This window comes from Protopterus annectens, chromosome 9.part0, assembly GCF_019279795.1.
Source record: "Protopterus annectens isolate FY-2018-M chromosome 9.part0, PAN1.0, whole genome shotgun sequence".
Lineage (NCBI taxonomy): Eukaryota > Metazoa > Chordata > Ceratodontiformes > Protopteridae > Protopterus > Protopterus annectens.
The window spans coordinates 1,747,347,694-1,747,368,302 of record NC_056743.1 but is presented as its reverse complement, the minus strand read 5'-3'; the positions used below and the strand labels follow the sequence as shown (position 1 = coordinate 1,747,368,302).

Here is a 20,609-nt window from a genome sequence, read left to right as displayed (position 1 = left end):
CCAACATAATTAGCACCATTTTCACAAATTACAACATAAGCACACTCTACCTAGTCCACAAACAGAAAAGGCTAAAGAAAAACTTACCACAGTCTGCTTCATCAGAATGATCCCTGCATTCGAAGCCACCATCACAACGCCAGTTCATATGAATGCATTCACCACTGCCGCAATGAAACTCCTGTGCGGAACAAGGATTGGGTGGCTTGAGAGATTTCTGCCCATCACAGTTCTGGGGCCACTCATCAGATCCATCTTTACAGTCAGAATCCCCATCACAAGCCCACAGCTTAGGGATGCACTCAGAGTTATTGCACCAAAACATGTTAGGATCGCAGGTCGGGGCAGGGCAGTTTTCCTCATCGCTCTCATCTTCACAGTCATGGTCACCATCACAGACAAATGTTAGAGAGATGCATTTTCCACTTCTGCACTGAAACTGATCATCACCACAAACCTGGGGAGCTGAGACAGAGACATCCCATTTAGAACAGTACTCTGCTTAAGGTCACTTAAGTACTAGGTGTGGAAGCACTTTGTAATAAACACGTTTCTAAAGTTGTGCACAACATACTGTGGTACTTTTTCAAAGCAGAGTAGTGTACAACAGTGCCAGAAAACTTGTTCCACCCTTACTTGTGCAGCTTTTCACCAGTGATCTGCTGTACACCCGACAGCCATGCATCCAGTAAACATATGCAGTCAGATTGCTGCCATTTTGTAGGAGCATCTACATCAGTGTCTCTTCTGATGAACTTAAATAAGTCAGGACCACTTTCTAGAGTTTACAATAAAGCCTATATGCAACAGAAGTGCATTAACTGGAACACAAAAGATCTATACTCCAAAGGGAGTACCTTTACCAGTATTAATGTTTAAAAATCTGTATGAGAGATATCTGGCCAGATGCTCATGACAAAAATACTAGCTTGTAAAAATATACTACCAAAGTCTAGAATCCATAAAACCAACCAAGATCTGCAGGAAGCAATACTGCCCCAAAGCAGTTCTAAGCTTCTTTGTTCTATACAACCATCTCTATGAAGTGGCGCTTTAGTCAAACTCATCAGAAGCTATGCATCAAGCTACCACCCCACTTCCTTCCCACTCCAGCCTTCATTTACTCTTGAAAACAGCATCCAAATCTCTTCTCCTGTAATTATATTTTCTTTCCAACTTGCTCCTCATACCCATTAACCATTCCCTTCAGTTTTATTAACCCTGCAATACATAGTTCACCAGCCTGCATGCTCTTGCTGTGTAGCCACCAGTACTGTTCAATACTCCATTAGGAATATTCCAGTGCCTTAGCCAGTGGAAGATAATCTCATCTCTATTGTCCACTCCTCTGAGATACATCCAAGTATCCGATTGGACTTTGTCCTTTCACAATACAAGGACAATTAAGTCTTGGCAGCCCTCCAACATTACCCCAAAGTACCAATTAATGCACATTTTGTGGGTATACTCTTCTAAAAAAAGCATAACCTCACCCCTATGCAAAGTGTAAACACATACTTTTATCAAGACTCACTCTGCACATTTATGCTTCAAGTTTACTTACGACAATCTTCATCAGAACCATTTTCGCAGTCCGACTGACCATCACACTTCCAATCAACTGGAATGCAACGATTCAAGCGACCACCACAAGCAAAATGAGCTGGACTACACGTCTTGGACTCTGGAAGATTTAATAATGCAACACTTAGACACAAGGAAATAGTTCCATAATAAAGCAGAGACTATGCAAGAACTGCATTCTTCAGCTGCACTTGAGCGACTTATGTTGTGAAGAAAAGCAAATACTCACTGCAAGTTTCTTCAGACTCATCAGATCCATCAACACACTCTGCTCTGCCATCACAAATCCAGCCATGTGGAATGCAACTTCCATCACCACACTGAAACTGGTTCCTGAGACATGTAGAAGGCACTAAAAAAAAAAAATTCAATTCAAAAGTCAATTACTTTCAATAAGGTAATTGAAAATACTGAGTAAACCACAAAATTATGCTTACATAAACAAGCAACTGTTTTACTATAATCTGCAAGTTTATAATGGAGAACTTTGCCATTTGCTGTCCTTCCAAAAGGACAACTGTACAATATAGCACAACAGTGCACATTAACAATGACATCTTTTGTCAGTTACTCCACCCCCACCCCCCCAGGAAAGTATGCATCACAAATATACTCATATCCTATTGTTGGCTACATACCAGTACAGAACTTGCATCAGAAATGGCTCAAAATATTTACTGCACTGTACAGCCAACTCCTAAATCAAAAAGACACTTGCACATGGTTATGCAAAACACTAATCTAGCAAGGTTCTGTCAACCAGTCAGAAATAACTTCCAGTGCTTTTAACATTTGTTGGCATCCTGGTCCCAATATTCTTCAGCCACGAACCAGGCCAAAAGGATAAGAATAAATGCAACTATAGCTTAGTTGGCAAAAATGCATGGGGAAAATGAAGAGTACCCCAACAAATCCTTCTTGCAGAGGGGGAAGCGTCCACACACTGACTGAAGTCCCTGGCACTGGAAGGTAGAGATATTGGTAATTGACAACACTGGACTGAAACAGCTGAAGTGTTAAGCAGAAGCATAGTCGCACGCATCCACACTGTCATAACGTTTAAAATCACGATCACCAAGACACCGTGCTCTCCATTAATTGCCAGACTTTTAGGTATTGGCACCAAGTGAAGCTTATGCAGTTAGGTCCCACAAAACAAATTAAAAAATTTACCGAGGTCAGGGCATAAATGCTCAGGTAAGAAAACCAGGATGCTTATTCAGTCACTCATTCCATTTCTTGGCCTTCAACCTGTTATGAAATAAGGATAGAGTGTTTTCCCAATGATATGGGAATATAAGATACTTGCAAATCCACCACAGGATGACAAAATTGAATAGTCAACTGTTCTAACACTGCTGTGTAAATCGATCAAGTAACCAGCCGTTACGCAGTCCAATAGAAAAACAAGATTAAAAAAATGGAGAACAGTGAGCTGAACATAACTTAACGTGTTCGTATTCACAGATGAGTAACGTTCAGTCCAATACCCACCAGCATTTCAACCCCAGAGGTCCAAGCTTTTCTCCCCAGTAGGTACAGTGTGTGTGTACATACATACATGCACACACTATGACAAACCATATGGCTATCAATTTAATGATCCAGCAAGCTTGGACACCTTTCCCCCACTGCACCCAACAGTTATCTGGAATAAAGCACTCCTGGCATCTATCAGCCTTCATGGTATGCATTACAGAAACCCTATCCACTTGGGTAAAAAAACTCTTGATGGGACACAAGGTCGCTTAGTTCTTTGGTTACAATGCTAAAATAGTTTGAGGCTGAAAAACACCTATGCTCTCAAACCCCAATCCAAGAAAAAATAGAGGTAGTTGTCTCCAGACACCAACCTCTACACCAATGAACTGTGTGATCAAAGTAGATGCCCTACCCTCATGGCAGTGGGCCATGAAGCTTTAGTATATTTAAAGCATATACCAGTTTTGTTTCCAAAGAACCTACAGAATTGTCCTTTACTTTGTTGGCTCACTGTTAAGAGTACAACTGCAGTCCAATGCTCTTGCACCTTTAATGAGAGCTTCTCTGTGGCAGCATTTGACAATTCCAAATTTATTCAGTTAGATGTATTAGCTTATCTTAATAAAATCAGTAAGATGTCAGTGGGAGTGCTGCATAATCCTCTGTTCTCCCTTAGAGGAGTGCAATGAATTTACTGACATTTGTCTAGCTCAAACTGCGTGTGCCTCAAGAGAGATTCTTTTACACAATCAATTTTGACTACCTGATATGAATACAAAAGTTATGGACTTTTTCAAGCTGTAGTTATTTCAACCACTGAAAATCTACTCCTGAAACTGAAAATGTTAAAATATTCAAATTTGGAGGTATTGTACTCTGCCTGCGCATAGCCCGAAACTAAAGTTAATCAGTCCACAAGCTAGGGAAAAAACAAATGATCAGACCATACTAAAAGGGCCAATCAATGCTGACGGGAGCTTTTACTAACTGGTGCAGAAGCCGGACAGACTTCACGTCACAACCACAAAGCTAGTTTCAGAATTTCAAAAGTCTGTTGAGCAAGTCTTCAGACTGAACACCTACATTTCACAATAAGGGTGAAAACAGTGCAGTCGTAATGCATTCCCATAGCTGTATGGAGGTTACCACACTATAATGCTAGTCAAACTAGTAAAAGCACTCTGATACAAACCATTTATTTTTCATACACCTTAGAGTGTTGTTCGGACTGTCTAAATTCAAACCACCCCATTATCTGGGTTAACCTGACAGCAAGTTCACCTTGCCAGAAGAGTGTTTTAAAACAAGAGACATTATCCTTGCGCATGGAAATACACGCTGAAAGTAGAGGATACCAAGAATCAGCAAAAGGGGTTTGAAATTAATTTTTCAAAAGTAACAACCCAGAAGCATAAAATGTTGAAGGTATATATTACTCACTGTATGCGAGCTTGCATACATCATGTTATAGTTCACATGCCTTCGGAATCTTCAAAAGTACCCTGGATATTGGGGGGAAAAAAGCATACAGTAGCATTCCTCTCCAGGAAAGAGAAGGCATCCCATCTTCTAGGCCTTCTTACAAGGAGTACTGTAAGAAAATTGTGACAGTTGACAAGTTTACTTGAACTCTGCACAGAGGCGTCAAGTACAAGCCCCCCTGATCTACTTTCCATTTGTGAGAGTCCACCCTGGTCTTGCTCAGCATATCTGTCACACAAATTTGATCTGACAGAACATAGGATACCTGTAGAGTGAGACTATCATGAAGCTACAGCCCAAGCTAGTCTGCAAAGGGGGTACAACTTTGTTCCCCCCTTGGCTGTTGATTTACCACATGACTGTGGACTGTGGTGAAGTCTGTAACCACCTGAAGAGGTCCATGGGACCAAAGATGGTTCAGTCAACTACCTTGATTAAGGCAAGCATCTCCTCGATTTACCTCCCCCCACACTTATTCCTGAAACTGCTGCCCAAGTAAAGTCCAAGGCATCTGCCGTGACCGATAGTTTAGGAGCAGAGAGGGAAAGGCGAAACCTGGACTTAAGGATATCTGTTGTCTCGAATAATTAATTTCTTTGACAAACCCCAGCAGAAGGATTTAAGATAAAGGGTGTTTTTGTGCTGGGACAAAGATTTCAGATACTGTATTTTTCTCATGTGGAGTCTCGCCATGGGTATCATGAGAATCACAGATGTCAAGAGACCCAAAATCCTGACTAGCAATGACCAAAGTCCTAGTGGAAAACTTTAGAAATAGATGTAGATACTTCAGAGCTTTTCTTCCACCGGAAAAATTGAGTTGACATCCCAGGAAAGTCTCACTTTTGAATGTTCTCATGGAATTCCAGCTTGTATACATCACCCAAGTGAGAAATTCCTGACACTTGGAAATCTATCCATGAAAAAAATGCATCCTTCCTTCTTTTACCAGAAACTATTTTACAAGAAGGATCAATATTCTGAATTAAACCCATTGGCCAGATTTTGTAAACTACTCCTATCCAAAGAAATTTGAAGAGTAGAAGATAAAAGCTTGGTTTCAGTTCCTGACAGGAAAAATGGGTCCAAGTGTGTTGCCTATGGCAGCAGCAGCAGCTTCCCCAGGAATGTGTGCAGCATTCTGATACACCAGGGAAACATTGCCTGTTCCCTTTCCCACTGAGCTACACCACTGGAATCTAGGGTAAAAGATAAGTGATTAGGTGCAATAAATGGTCAAGGCACTCACCCAATTGCTAGCCTGTTGTGGTGACAAAAGCTGCTTAAACGTTTTCTTTGCGGCTGAAGGAATGACTGTAGAACCAGTACCCAGTTCCATGGTAATGCTGAAAATTGTGCCGCTTTCCCAGGTAAGATGAGAATCCAATACCAGTAAGCACTACCAGTATACAAGTTATATACCTGCAACACAAGTAAAACTAACAAATTCTCTACAGAAAGAGAGAGGTTGTTACTATACACTTTTAAAACTAACAGGAAAAAAGGTCCACTCCATCTAATATAAATAAAATGGAAGTTTTTCTCCACCAAAAAAGAACCCATCTGCCTAGCAAAGAAGAGCACAAGCCAACCGTTGATCCTCAAAAGCCACAGGGGAACATGCTCTTCAGTGGCAGTAAAGCTCTGAAGGGCTTTCTGCCATAGCAGTGATCATAGGAACATCCTAGGTTATGTAACTGCATTGTCAGCCAAAGGGTCTATGTACATTTGCCCAAGGTACACCATGTTTAAAGTGTATGGGATAGCATAGAAGCAGCAAAGATATGATTTATGGGGAAAACGGGAAGCACCCTCTACAAACTGCTTCCCCACAGTCAAAGCTTCAGATGTAGAAACTGCCCCTATAAATCAATCCACTGTTTAAACCACACACTGCAAAGTCTTACACTTAGGATAGAAATAGAATGTGTAGCTACAAAAAAAATCAAAGGCATGGACCTGGTGGAAGAGGGGGGTGCGCAGACCAAGCCGTTTGAGCATGTGTCAAAGTTAACGCAAGTCGATACAAGAAACTCAGTTTTTAGATGAAGCAATCTGCTTAACACTGCCCTGACCACATATATATATATATATATATATATATATATATATATATATATATATATATATATATATATATATATATATATATATACCACAAATTTCTAAATATTCCAAAACGTTCTTCTCCCTAAAGGGCAGGATAGGAATATAGCTTGTGAAAAAGCTGTAGCTTTCATTCTATAGCTTGTCAGAGTGTATGATACTGTTTGTATGGGGGGGGGGGGGATGTGATTTGATGCTGTGTGTTTCACCTCTTAACAGGCAGCACTTTTAATGTAGCCATTTATGATACAAACTCATGAAGCCAAGGATGGAGGGGAGGGTTTCAGATTAGAAACTGAAGGCACGACATAGCAGCTCTTTTGGCTCACTACACCATCTTGGAGGGAAGTGTCAAAGGCCTACTAGTTGTTACAGACTGAAGTACAACAGGAAAGGAAGTGTTTTGCCATGTGGAAGATTCAGCTAGGAGCTCTTTAATGAGAGATCAAGGTCTATCTGAGCAAAGTCTTTGGAACATATTTGTTACACTGAAGTAGAAGCCCATATCACCCCTACAGAACACTGTCATTACTGATTAACACTGACAGATGTTGACAAAATCCTGACACAGCAACTTTCATTCCAAGCATGCAGGATTTCTACATGCCTGACTGGGACAAAATTCACATGGAAGGAACTAGAGAGATTGAATTTTCAAGCAACACAGTAAGCACAGCATTATAGCAGAGTTGCACATTCCTAAATATTCTGTGCAGAACTGAAGAGCCACTGCATACAGAATGTATCCCTAAATGGATATGCAAGCAGCCATTTTACAACTATAAAAATATAAACCATGCCACTGAAAACTATCAGAACTAGCCCAAGTCAAGCATAACAGAGTTATTATGGTGCGCTTGCTACAAGAGATTGCAATACGATCTCTTGGAAACTGCTTCTGCAGCCACAACTGAGTAGACAATGTCCAAGGAACCACAGATCAAGAAACTTGACAAGTAATTTCACAAATGCAGAATTGTCGCCTTCAGCATAAAAGCATTTATGAAATGCACAACTGGTTTTGGAATACTTAATACTTTATAACTGCAATACAACAGCTTTCTAGATATGCGAAAAATCGCAGGCCAATAATGTCACCATTTGTTTATCCAAGTAACTTCAGAGGAAAGCCTCTGGGGTACTCCTGCCTGCTTACTGGCAAAAATAGCTACCTGGTTAAACAACCAACATTAAATGGTTATGAAAGAACCATCAAATTCTGGGAAAACCCAAAATAAAAGGAGTGCCTACTGCAGCCATCAATGAAACTATCGAGCAGATTTAAAATAAAGTCAGCACAATAAACTGCACCAACTGTCTGACCAGGAACATATTCTTAGCATAACAAAACAAGTGTCCACAACAGTAGATGCCCTTGGATGTCATACAACTACACAGCAGATAAATGTTTTGGAGGTTCTTAAAAATATTTATGTGGGTGCATGTGGCCACACCTCCCTATACCACACCACTGTTTGGTCTGAACAGTGACACAAAGTATATACAATACAGCTCGGGTCTCAGCAGTATAATAAAACCAGCTCTGTGTTTGCAGTAGACACCACCAGTTTCAGAAAACATGATGTGTGTGTGTGTGGGGGGGGGGGGGCAATCTATATGGAAAAAGCTGTTCCTACAGCAGATGAACAATTTGTTCAATCTAAGCAACAGTAGAGTGTTAGGACAGCATGAAACTATGCAGGATACCACCATCCCACCACTTACATACTGCATTATAAGTAAAGACTTACTTATGGCCCAAAAAGGCACACATGGAGAAAAAAATAGGATGCATCCTGCAGATACTTTGAGCAGGGTAATTGTCCTTGATAAGTTGCCCCCAAAGACTACCCAAGCCACCAAACATCATGAAGGTTCTCAGGAAAGGTCAAAAGCATTTCTCCACAGGCGGCCGCTGAAAATGGCTGCGTTCCAAGTCAGACATTCCTGGTTAACAAATGTAAAACAGAATAAAATAAAAAGCAGTCATGTAACTGCTGCCCAATGAGAACTCCTCACAGGGTAGTTATAGCAACATCTGGTACAAGACCACCACCACAGAATCTTTGTCAAACAAAAATTGAAATGCGAGTGGCACTTGTCTTGGTCACTTCACTAAAGGGAAGAAACATAACTATGATAAAAAGAAAAAAAAAAAAGTGACTTCCAAGACAAAGTTAATCTGACGAAGCAGCAGGCACAATGGAGAGCATGAGCTTTCCCTTATTCCAAGTGGGAACTTATGTGTAAGCAGTGGTTAGGGGGTTGGCAATTGACCTACAAAAACACTAGAAATGGCAGCCAAAACAGACTCCATGCAATGTTTAACGTCAATGATGCCATCATATATTACGAAATGATACAGAGATAATGGGATCCATGTCTCTGGCAGATGTCCAAAATCTTCACCCCTCACATATTCATGTAATAGAGGGAAACCTGCTAGAAGGGATGGCCAAGTATACTGAAGACCTGACAAAAGCCAGTCAACCAGCTTGTTAAAATACAAATTTGACATGCTTTGCCAGATTTGGAATAGAGGTAGTCAAACTAGGAATTAGTAAGAGAAATCCATTCTGTAAGAAACAATGAAAAAAAACAAGTCCAATCTGGACAGTAAAGAGTCAAGAAGTAATTTTGGTGGCATTGCTATAATAAAACTACCCACCATTACCATCAGTTTCAATCCAGTCTTCACACAAGATCCATTCTAAAAAAAACACACCTAACTCAAAAGAACAGTTTTTTGTACAGAATATTGACTGCCCAAAAGTAATGCATGCAAATTGTGCCCTGCTCTACTCAAAACAAGCAGAATTCCAGGTACTACTTTCAAAGGAAAGACAAGAGGAATCCATCTCTCAAAACAACCCTGCAATCTATAGGACTTTTGTGCCTGCAATAGAAAATATATCCTACAGTGTCAGACAAAGCAACATTACAAGAAACTTATTTTATACACATTAACCTGGTAAGCCCAATGGACACAAGTGTCCCTTCAAGGGCAACTCTTGAGCACTGTCTGGTCAACTGACTTACATGGTGACAGAATAGGCAAATAGAGATGAAAGAATCAAACGCTGTACCCTGGACTACAGAAAATAGCTAGCAAACTCAGTACCATAGTCTCCTACATCAACTGCCATTAACAATATAGATTTTTAAAGTAATTGTTTCAGAGTCCTTGAAATTACCACTTCTGGCAAGGAGAACTCATACTTGAGTTTTAAAAAAGCAAATTGCATGTACATACAAGTATGTAACTATATTTCAAAAGGAAGCCTGCAACACCATCCTCCATAGCAGATGACAAGTCTCACCAACTATGGACTACATTATTTTGTAGAATTGCACACAATGTACATGCACCATGACCACTCCAAAGTTAATTTCAGTTGAGAACTAATTCTGGTTATAAAAAATAAGCAAGTACACAACACAAGCAGACTTGGGCCCTTGTAACCCCGAAAACAAAGCCAACACTTCCAATTAGTATTATACTTTAACTTGTGTGCAGTCAATTGATTTCTGGCAAGACTGGTGCTCTTCTCCGCATTTTTGGGTTTGCATATTGTTTAAAGTTTGAAGTCTGGACTGTGTGGGAAGTCGTCAGCAAGGCTATAAAAGCAAAGGCGATGGGGGAGGGGGATTAAAGTTTCACTGGCACCAAGTGAATTTTTTTTTCAAGTGAAGGACTATGGATAAGGCAAGGTGAACACTTCTACAATTTGAGAGAGGAAAATAAGGATATGAACAGGTTCAACTGTAAATCGCCACAACCAACCGAACTGCACTACAAACACTACCCATACACTAACATTTGGGAGGAGCTCCTCCACGTCAAAAAATGTACTTTAGTGTTACTTCGAGAACCCACAATAGCTGTTCTTTTAGGTACAAAGAGAAAGTAACAATGCTTTACAGCCACAGCTAGAAACAGGTCATTTACAGCACAAATAAGGCAAAGCTTGGTGTCAGCTGTCACCTGAAGAAATGGTACCTGGGAAAAAATATCAACTCTACAAACTACTCTAAAAATAAAGAAAAACTCTATAGAAGTACCTGCATCTAAAAGCCATGCATCCACCAACAGTAAATTCAAACAAAGCATTACACTGAACTACAACTGTAAACATATGGCTTTCTTTATCAATGTCAGACTAAAGTGAGAAGACAAGTGACAAAACAAAGATGCACACTGCACATACAATCTCAACAACTGACTAGCCTTTTCAACACAATGCTGCACATTTAAAAAAATTCTGTTCACTTCTCCAATTCTTCATAGATATGGATTATGGACATAACTGATGCATAAAGTGCAGGTCAAATTTTTACTTTTAACCCTACTGTCTAGATGCGGCCACACCCAGGTCTTCAGGAGCCTGAAGTGTGCACTTGCCTGCTAAACAATGACAAAATCTGGATCCCAGACCACAAACCAATTATAAATTAATCTCATCTACAGTTTCCCCAGAAGTTGGGGAAATGCAGCTTTGTTCACTGTATTTCCTCCACAAATTTACATAAAAAAATAAGGTTTGGTTAATTTGTGTGTAGGGAATTCAGAGACTTTAACCTTTGTTTCTATTAGAGACATAAGTTCAATTTCTTTAAATTTGTTTCAATAGTGCAACTGCTGTAAATAACCATTACCCATGCATCTTGTGTAATATGTTAACTAGTCTAAAATCAGTTCTAGGAAGTACCCTTCTTCAAAACAACCAGGTCATTTTACTTCACCCAATCTAAGGGGAGAACAATTTGCCAAAGCTGCAAGAGAAATGAAGTTTTGGTACCTTAAAAATCAGCAATAAAAGTAATTAACACACATTAAGAAGAACCAACAGACTGCTTAAAAAGCATATCCTGGAACACTGAACAAGATGGGATTGTATGCTACATTCATTTTAGGTAAGCTCAAAAAGGTCACTCACCATAGCACACAGTCTTGGACAGACCCACCATTCTCATGGTTCTGCCAGCTTTTTAGGATAGCTCTCCATACTTTTATAGTTCCATGGCACCCCCCCCTCCCAACTCTACTCCCTATATAGGAATTAAATCTGAAAATAATTTTATTGCAAGTCAGGTTCTTGAAGACAAATTGTCTCACCATCTCTACCACTTCAGTTAAGACAAGTGCAATCTCACTGTCCTTGGAGGCAATTCCTCCCGCTATAAAACAGTCATTTTATTGTACTTTAGCACTGCAATATTTCTATTTCCTGCTCCACAAGCTTCCAGAACCGACAATGTGCTAGACTTGGGTATGAAAAACACTGTACAAAGCAACGACACAGGCCCTTCTTGAATCACCCTCCAAGCCAAAACACCCCTGCATTTGGCAAGCCTTAATCACGACCACCCTACACAAACAGAAAGTGCTGAAAACAAGTCTCCACTACCCTGCCCACGCAGTCACATTGGGGTTTACCTACAAGATATTACCTCACTGTTACATTTTAAAAAACGCAGACATTCAAGTTCAGAAGCAAATAACGATGGTGAGGAATACAGGTTCCAGTACAAACTATGTAGTTCACTTTGCAAATGCTTTTTCACAGTAACCTTCCAAGTGCCACCACTCAAAACATCCAAGGGAGGGTACCATTCCACAGGCTTCTCTGTCACTCAGAGCTGACATCACTGTCTCATAAAAACAAGTAAATTTTATCCACTTGTGCAGTGCCCAATACCAGAACAGCACCAGATTTAAAAAAAAAAAAAATCACTCCAGCTTTCACCAACCTCCCAGGGACACCATGAGATTAGCTTTTTTTGAGCCACCCAGTTACAAGGATACCACCATCACTGTGGTTATTTATAACTCTAGGACAGGTAGAGCCACTTAGAATTAAAATCACCAATATCAAAAAGTAAGCAGGCTGTAATAAAGGCCTGTTCATTCATATAATGCAAGAAGTGGAATCTAAAGACACCAATTTCATCAATTCTACTGGATGTTTGGCGAAATGAATCTGAAGTACCTTTTTTTAATCAAAGTTTTAAAACAATTTAGGGAAAGCAAGACTGCTAAAACTAAAAAAAAAAAAAAGAACTTTTTGAGGGTATCACCACCATTACAAAGAGAGTAAAAGAAAAGTTTTGGGAAGCTCATATAGAAAAAGGTGTAGTTAATATGTATACACAAGAAACTAGTTGAACATAGGACAGCGAGAAAAAAAAAAAAAAAAACACAAGCACATTCCACAGGTGAAAAACTAGGATTTATGAATTCAACTAATGCCAAAGAAAAAAAACATGGCAACTGCCACCACAGACAGAAATGGAATAGATTACTTGGTTGCAGCTTTAAATAGCTTCAATTCTTTCCTGTTGGTTTAATGTTTTGAAAAGAAGTCCTGCAACCAAGAGAGGCCTATTTGTCTCACATTAGTGCAGCTACAGGTCATGACATGTTTACATAAACTTCATGAATGTCATTACCAGATCTCAAGTTGTCAAAGAATAGCTTACTGACTGGCATTACTAGAATTCCTACCAATTTTTCATTCCATGCAGTGCTTAAGCACCATCTGCTAGGTAGGCAAGGCAACAGGGATCTCAATGGGATTCACCCTAGTCTTTTTAAGAGATTTAAGCTGAACACTGACATCACTGTGATGAAGTGAGGTATTGCCAGCTATGCCAGGAGTAGTAAGGCAGTAGATGTATAACGTATGCCAGCATAGCTAACTGGAGTTTTGTAGACAAGTATGTCATTTGTATACCAAACTGATTTGTACAGGTGCTTGTGTTGAAAATGCATTTGTAAAGTTGCTTGTGTTAAAATTTAACAGTAAGTCCTACTGGACAGAAAGACATACCTGTACCAACTGCTGAAATGAATCTATTGTAAGAGAGGAAACGGGAAGAGAAGAGGTTAATCTCAGACCAGCTATCTTCTGAAAAACAGTATGAAATTACATTACCTGATAGGCCATAAAGATTGTATCTTACAGTTCTGTTTGCAGCCAGAGACAAAATGTCTATGAAAACCAGGACTAGGAATCCTACTATATTGTGTGAATTAATTGCCAACCTGGAAGGGTGGAAGTTTCGGAAATAGTTTTATAGCTTCCAGATGCTATAAGACATCTTGCTATAAGACATCTTAGCAAAGGTGTGTGTGTGTGGTGACATGTGCAAGATCCTGGCTCAAGTTTCTAGTAAAGGAGGAAGTGTCAGAACCAGAGTCAGATGACCAGATGTGATGTCATTCTATAGCCAGTACTGAAATTATATTTAGATATTAGTGAGACATCTCTTAGCTCTCAGCAGTCTGTTTCTGAAACATGACAAAGAAAGAACACTTAATCTTGCCTTGCTCCAATAAAAGTGAGCTAGGGGACAGTCATTTTTTAGGTCAGGAAAAGTGAGATAAGCATTGTTTTCTGTATCTGTCTGAACCTTCCCCCATCTGTGTTACTTTTAATATTTCCTGTGACTGTTTTAAGTAAATATTTAGTATTTTCATGTTCTTTGATTAAATATATTTAAAACTTTCCATCGTTTTCATTTTTAGAGAACATTTTAATCTTTAAGAGTACTTGTATTTAGTTTGGCAACACTGTAGCCACTCCCGAAAGCCTTGATACACAAATGGTGGTGCATGACTAATGCAAGAGTAATTGGGTACCCTGGTATGAGCCTTAAAGTAGCCATCTGGTGGCAGTGAAGCTACCTTAGTCTCAGTGAAGTTGGCACAGCAGGTGAAATCTGTACCAGCCTTTCCCAGGTGTGCATGCACGTGAAAAATCAAATCTGAAAGAGTGTGCATCTCAGTTACTTGGAACAAAGACACATAGAACAGATTTCTGCAGCGAGAAAGGTTGAGTCTTATTTAGGGGCCTAGGGAAGAGTCCAGCCCTGGGATCTGGAGTGTCCTCCCTGTGTGCTCTTAAGGGAAATTGTGCTTGGTGCAGAGAGACGCATCTGAAAAATACTGTGTATCCACTTTTGTTCCTAGTGAACTGGTGTCAGTGTTGAGGATTGAGGCTCCTTGATTACTGGCTCAGAGGAGGATTGAGGCTCCTTGATTACTGGCTCAGAGGAGGAATGTCGGTCACAATTCTTCAAAACACGAGAGACTCCAAAAGCCAGGAAAGGATCTGCATTTTCCCTTACCAAAAGTTGAGAAAAAAAAAGGGGGGGGGTTCAACAGTTAAGTCAGCCCAGAATGAACAACAAGGAAAATGCAACTAGACTAGGGCAGCCCAGCTTCACATCAGATCATGCCAGCCAAATTCAACAAATCCAAGACTATTTTTGCTTGCTAACCTACATAAACCAGAAGGACTATAGATTAAAGACCCAATTTAAATTTCATCCAGACTCAGTACAAAGTAAAACCAATAAAACAGCTTTGGAGTGGGTCATATGGTGGCAGCAGCAAGATGCACAAACAAATCATCATCTAGACAAGCTATTACATCTGCCATTAAACACAGTGTGAACAAAACTGACTACTGGGATAACAGGGCAAGTCTTTTCCTATATGAGATGCTGAGCATAAAGTAAGCCTTTTTTCCTTATAGCCCCCCCCCCCCCCCATTCTATAAATAAGCTTTATACACAAGAAGGTGCAAAAATAATATAGCTTGGCAAGACTAGGAGAATGATCTAAAAGTCAGCACAGGTAAAATTCAGTGGAAAAATACTGCATCTTGGAGACAACAGCTTGCCAAATGTAGTAATAAGAGGCAGACAAAATGCAAGGGACCTCGAAATACCCACACTGGCAGTTAACTAGACAAACTAAAAGTGTACTGGCATATACAGATACAAGGAACCATTAGAAGAAATGAAGGTGTTAAATATCCACATAGGAGCTGTCTAGAGTCCCACTTTAGACAAAGCAAGGTGTCAGGCAGATAATGAATGACACACCCAGAACTCTAGATGCAATTCTATGAGCTTTTCACTGAATGCCACATCAGTTATAGGAGATGCATATGACTAAAACATACAGGAATCAAAAGCCAAATGGACAAGCTTTCAAAATTATGTGCAAGAATACATACAGATGCAATTAAAGGATCCCTTCCAATAATGTTGTGAAGAACTAAAGTCCTTTGAAGAAGCCAAATGGACAAGCTTTCAAAATTATGTGCAAGAATGCACACAGATACAATTAAAGGATCCCTTCCAATAATGTTGTGAAGAACTAAAGTCCTTTGAAGAAGTCACAGAAAAATGAGAATATCCTAGACAAGACCATTCTTGGGCGATGTGGAAGCTGTTGGCTCTCTTTGGTAAAGGCAGACATAAAAACCTCCCAGATGCTCAATCTTTAAATACATACATAAAATCTAGCCTTTCAGTTTTGAGATTTAAGGCACTCAGCTTACAAGCCCAAAAGCTACTCAAAGCATACCCAAGGGAAACTCAACTAAAGTTTACAGCTTGCTCAAAAGTCTATTCCACCCTGCCCATCCCCTTTGGCAAGCACATTTGCCTGAGCTATCAGAACTGTTTACGTCAGTATCTGCATAGTGGATACTCCTACACCACAGTCAAATGGCTGAAATCTTTCAGCCAAGGTGCAAAAAGAAATAATGCAGTCTTACCAGGTGTATGAACATTATATGCGTCAATTAACACAAAACAAGACTTCCACTGCCTACAGTCACCTCATATAAAATAAAAACTTCACACTAGTAACTACACTGGGGACACCGCCAACTTAATGTGCGATTCTACTTTTTGAAAGTAAACCTTTACTGTACTGGCATTGCCCAATAAAGGGAAGGGGGCACACCTTAACCCCTGGCTTTGGTAAGGAACTAAGCAGGATATTTGGCTGGCATGATCTGAACTAAATCCAAAAATTGTCCCGTGACTGCATAACCCAGTACTTATTCCTTTCTCCAGTTAAACAGGGATCTTTACCACCAGAAAAAAACTACAAATACATATTGCAGAATTTCAGTTCCACACCATTATCCCTACCCAACCAAGTATATTGCAAGGTACCACCCAGTGTTTTCACATCCTGCGATTAGACATACCCAATTAAGACCCGAACCAAAAAGAAAATTATAAATAAGAAACGCTCACCCTGCTCAGAGAACAAAATCTCCTCATCCTTACTTTCTACCAAAGTCCCAGTTTCGTGGTGTGACTAAGTGACCCACCACATTTATACTCACCTCCTTCCCAAATAAGGAAATTTGGGTCAACCCACTACTAATCTTTTTCTCTGTAGGCTACAAAACTTTTTGGCAATACCAACAATACACACTTTAAATGTCAAAATCAACTCTCATAATAGATTATAAAAGTAATCTCTAGGACCATAACAGTGCCTTGCCAAAAAAGTTAATTTTAATGGTAAAAAGAAAAAGTAATATCTAGGACCATAATAGTTCGCTGCCAAAAAAAAGAATATTTTAATGATAAAAGAAAAGTATTCTGAAACAGCAGTAATAAGATTCGAGAGACACACCCTCTACGTTTCCGCTAGAAAGATCCTCGCCATTTTACGGGCACAGCCCAACATTTTACCGCTAAACACCGCGAGTACGCTTTGAGTGCTCGCCACCCACTGAACCACACGCCCAATATCGCTTAGCTGTGATTGGCTGAGAGGAGTGGCTCTGCAATCTGCTGTTATGAACTACCCCAATCAGAGTGCAACATCAACTCATTCATCGGCGTTTATAATGTTTCACCTTTATAAAAAAAAAAAAAAAAACACCGGTAATTCCTGGAGCCGAAGCTTCATGTACGGAATAAAATTGCATAAAAAAAGGCCAAACCATATAGTCTCATTCTTCTACTGCTAATATCCTATCGAAACGTATGTGGCAACACATAAATTTGATGCACTCATTAAAGAATATTACAGTAAATTAATTTTTTAAATTACACTTTGCATACTAACCACAAGGTACGACAAAAACTTCGTAATACATATTTATATCAACGAATATAGTCAAAGCATAAGGCCTAAATAAAAGCAAGGCTATATTGTGGTCACCCAAGACAAAAAGGCTAAGTAATTTACAACAAATGTTCTAAGCTACTGCAAAAGCAAGGTGTGCAAATAGTGAACACCTATTAAAAACAACTTTTCTACAACAGACTCAGTGAAATAAGAGATTTACCGCTTACAAATCCAACATCTCGAAAAAAAAAAAAACTGTCCATTTGCACTATGAGAAACACGTTTCCTCCACCTGACACACTGTACTCACACACCTGCTATAGCGCCCGTTATAATCCACACAACCTAAATAGACACGTTTTCCAAAGGTTCAGTATTATTACTCTCTTACCTGATTTAGCCCAAGTAAGATATACACACGAAGACATAACGAGAAGTAGTAGTGGAATGAAGTTAATGGTCATCTTGGGATGCTTCATCTAATAGACAGGAGACTTTCTAGGGAATGTCAGACTTATTTGACAATATTAGCTACTTCAGAACCGTTCAATCCTAACCCACCACACTAGGTATAGTTTGTTAGCAGGTTCACACCACTAGTGCTGGGTAATGAATGGAATGTACTTATTTTGGCAATTTGAATTGGAGTATATTAGTGGAGGGGCGGAGCTTACGATGGGGTGATATGCGCTCATCATTCTACGGGCGGGGCCCATAACACACCACTACTCGTAGCTCAGCTCCCTAGTTTTAACTAGTGAGACGCCGGAAGCAGCTGATAATGTTTTGGAGGTATTGAGTTTGGTGTCAGATTTATTTTGTTATGTGGTAACGTTTTTTTATACGTGCTGTAATATTTTTCGTATTTATAGCTCTTGGTCTTTTCGCAGTTTTAATTGTTTGCGTGTCTCACCTTTCACAGTCTTTACAATATTGCTGGCAAACTCGGGTTACGAATTTTATTGCAGCTTTTATCAGAACACAAGTTGTAGGATATCCCACAGCATCAGATATTGTTCGTGTCGTTTCTTTACAACAGAGATGCCGTTTTCGCGAGAAAAAAATCTGGGAATGGCCGGCACTGTGTTTTAAGTATAATATTTAGGACACACACATACTCGGAATGCTGCAGTAACTTACATTAATGCATTGAAACATAAAACATTACCATAACATGTCCGTAATTGGGATAAAACACAAAATATTTTCAGGGACACAATTTATATTTTGTTGCCCGAGTTGTCTATTTACACAGTGCCAGTTTTCAGAGTTAAGGAAAAATGCTCCAGTCCAAGATGAGATGACAGACCTCTCAACTGTTCTGATTTTTGCCTCGTGTTTTTGGTCTCTTTCTCAAAAAATTGCATTTTTCTGGCAAATCATTGAGAATTGAAGTCCGAAAATAACGAAGGACATTTTGATTTGCAGACTTCAAAATCTTTCAGAAAATGCGTGCTAATGCAAAACCTGTGCTAAAAACTTTATAAGTTTGTAAGAGCAGTATTTAAAATTTGTATCAATTTTTGGGCCTTTGTCCCCTATTTGTAATGTCTTTGTCCAGATTTCTTGCAGTAAGAAGTAGAGAGGTATGGTGGTTCCCTTCTTTTGTACCATATCTTAAACTTTACCAAGCTGGCTATTACTTTAAGAAACTTCACTTTATCATCCTGGATTGAGGTAGAATACTGTTTGCATTGTCTGTAATAAAAAAAAAACAGAAAAAAATATTTGTGAGGTATTTCTGTGGCCTTTCCAGTTGTTGTAGATGTTTTGTGAGGTACATGCCAAAAGGTGCGTTGTACTCTATAATTGGTCTAATGAGTGACAAGTAGAGGGGAACAATGACCTCTTTTTTTCCTGGATGAGAAACCCTTTGTGATGAGGTGTGCCATGTAGGAGGATTTCCTAACTACTGTGGCGATGTGATTATCAAAGGAGAGACAACTGTCCACCTGTGTCCCAAGGCCTCTTATCACACTTTCGGTGTTAAGTAGACTACCGCCTATGTGGTAGTTCATGGGTACCGAGTTTTTACCAAAAGGGATGACAATGCACTTTTTGCCATTGAGCTTGAGGTCATGGCTTTAACATCAGGCATCTGTCTCGGCGAGGCCCTTTTGTAGGATTTCCACATCTTTTGGAGTTTTGATTATGGCTCCTAGTTTGCAGTCATCTGCGAACTTCATTAGCCAAAGACCTTCTGTGTTAGCCTGTACTTCAGAGAAGTAGATACCAAACAGGAGAGGACCCAGGACTGAACCCTGTGGTACTCACTTGTCACTGGTCTGAAGTTGGATTTGGAGTCTGCTACTTTCATAGTGTGGGTTCTGTCAGTGAGCCAGTTGGCAACCCATCTTGTGATATAGGGATTTATACCTAGTTTAGTGAGTTTATCTATAATTCCAGAGTGGAGGATGGTGTCGAAAGCCTTGGCGATATCTAGATAGGCTGTGTGAACCACCTTACCCTCATCTGCGGCTTTGGTGACTGCTTCAAAGAGGTCTGTCAGGTTTAGGAGACATGATCTGCCTTTTACAAACCCGAACTGGGTGGGGTCCTGAGTTTGGAGATTACCAATGTCATTGTTTATAAGTTCCATGATGATACGTTTCTTAGCCTTGCAGGCCAGGTTAATGGGGCGGTAGTTTCCAGGGTCCGTGGTGGCTCCCCCTTTGTGGAGTGGGATAACTGTCGCTGTGCGCCATTCAGTGGGCACATAGCCTGAGGTGAGGCTATGATTGAACATGGTACTTAGGTGGGGTGCCAGTTCGTTCTGTAGTTCATGTAGAACGCAGCCTGGGATGTTGTGTGGTCCCGTGGATGCTGTGTTCTTGGCTTTGGAGAGTGGGTTTTTTACCTGTGCAGCCGTGATTACAGGAGCTTTGCATTCTTCCGGTATAGAGATGGGCCCTTTAGGGGATGAGAGGGGAGTAAAGTTAGCACTGAACCTATCTGCCAGGATGTTGGCAATATCAGTTGATTCTGTATATTTAGTGCCATTGTGCTGTAACTCAGAGCAGATCTGAGTGTTGCCATTGAGATTCTTGACATCGCTATAGAATGC

General features: G+C 39.9%; 1 protein-coding gene across 1 annotated transcript in view; it reads right to left on the bottom strand.

Annotated features, from left to right (window-relative positions):
- Window positions 1-18,181, bottom strand: part of LDLR (low density lipoprotein receptor) — a 42,536-nt gene extending 24,355 nt beyond the window's left edge. The window contains exons 1-4 of the mRNA XM_044084595.1: window positions 17,937-18,181; window positions 1,814-1,936; window positions 1,565-1,684; window positions 88-465 (exon numbers count right to left, since the gene is read on the bottom strand). Of these exons, the coding sequence (XP_043940530.1) occupies window positions 88-465; window positions 1,565-1,684; window positions 1,814-1,936; window positions 17,937-18,024 (709 nt within the window). The 5' untranslated portion in view covers window positions 18,025-18,181. The remainder of the gene's footprint in view (window positions 1-87; window positions 466-1,564; window positions 1,685-1,813; window positions 1,937-17,936) is intronic.
- Window positions 18,182-20,609: the final 2,428 nt, after the last annotated feature.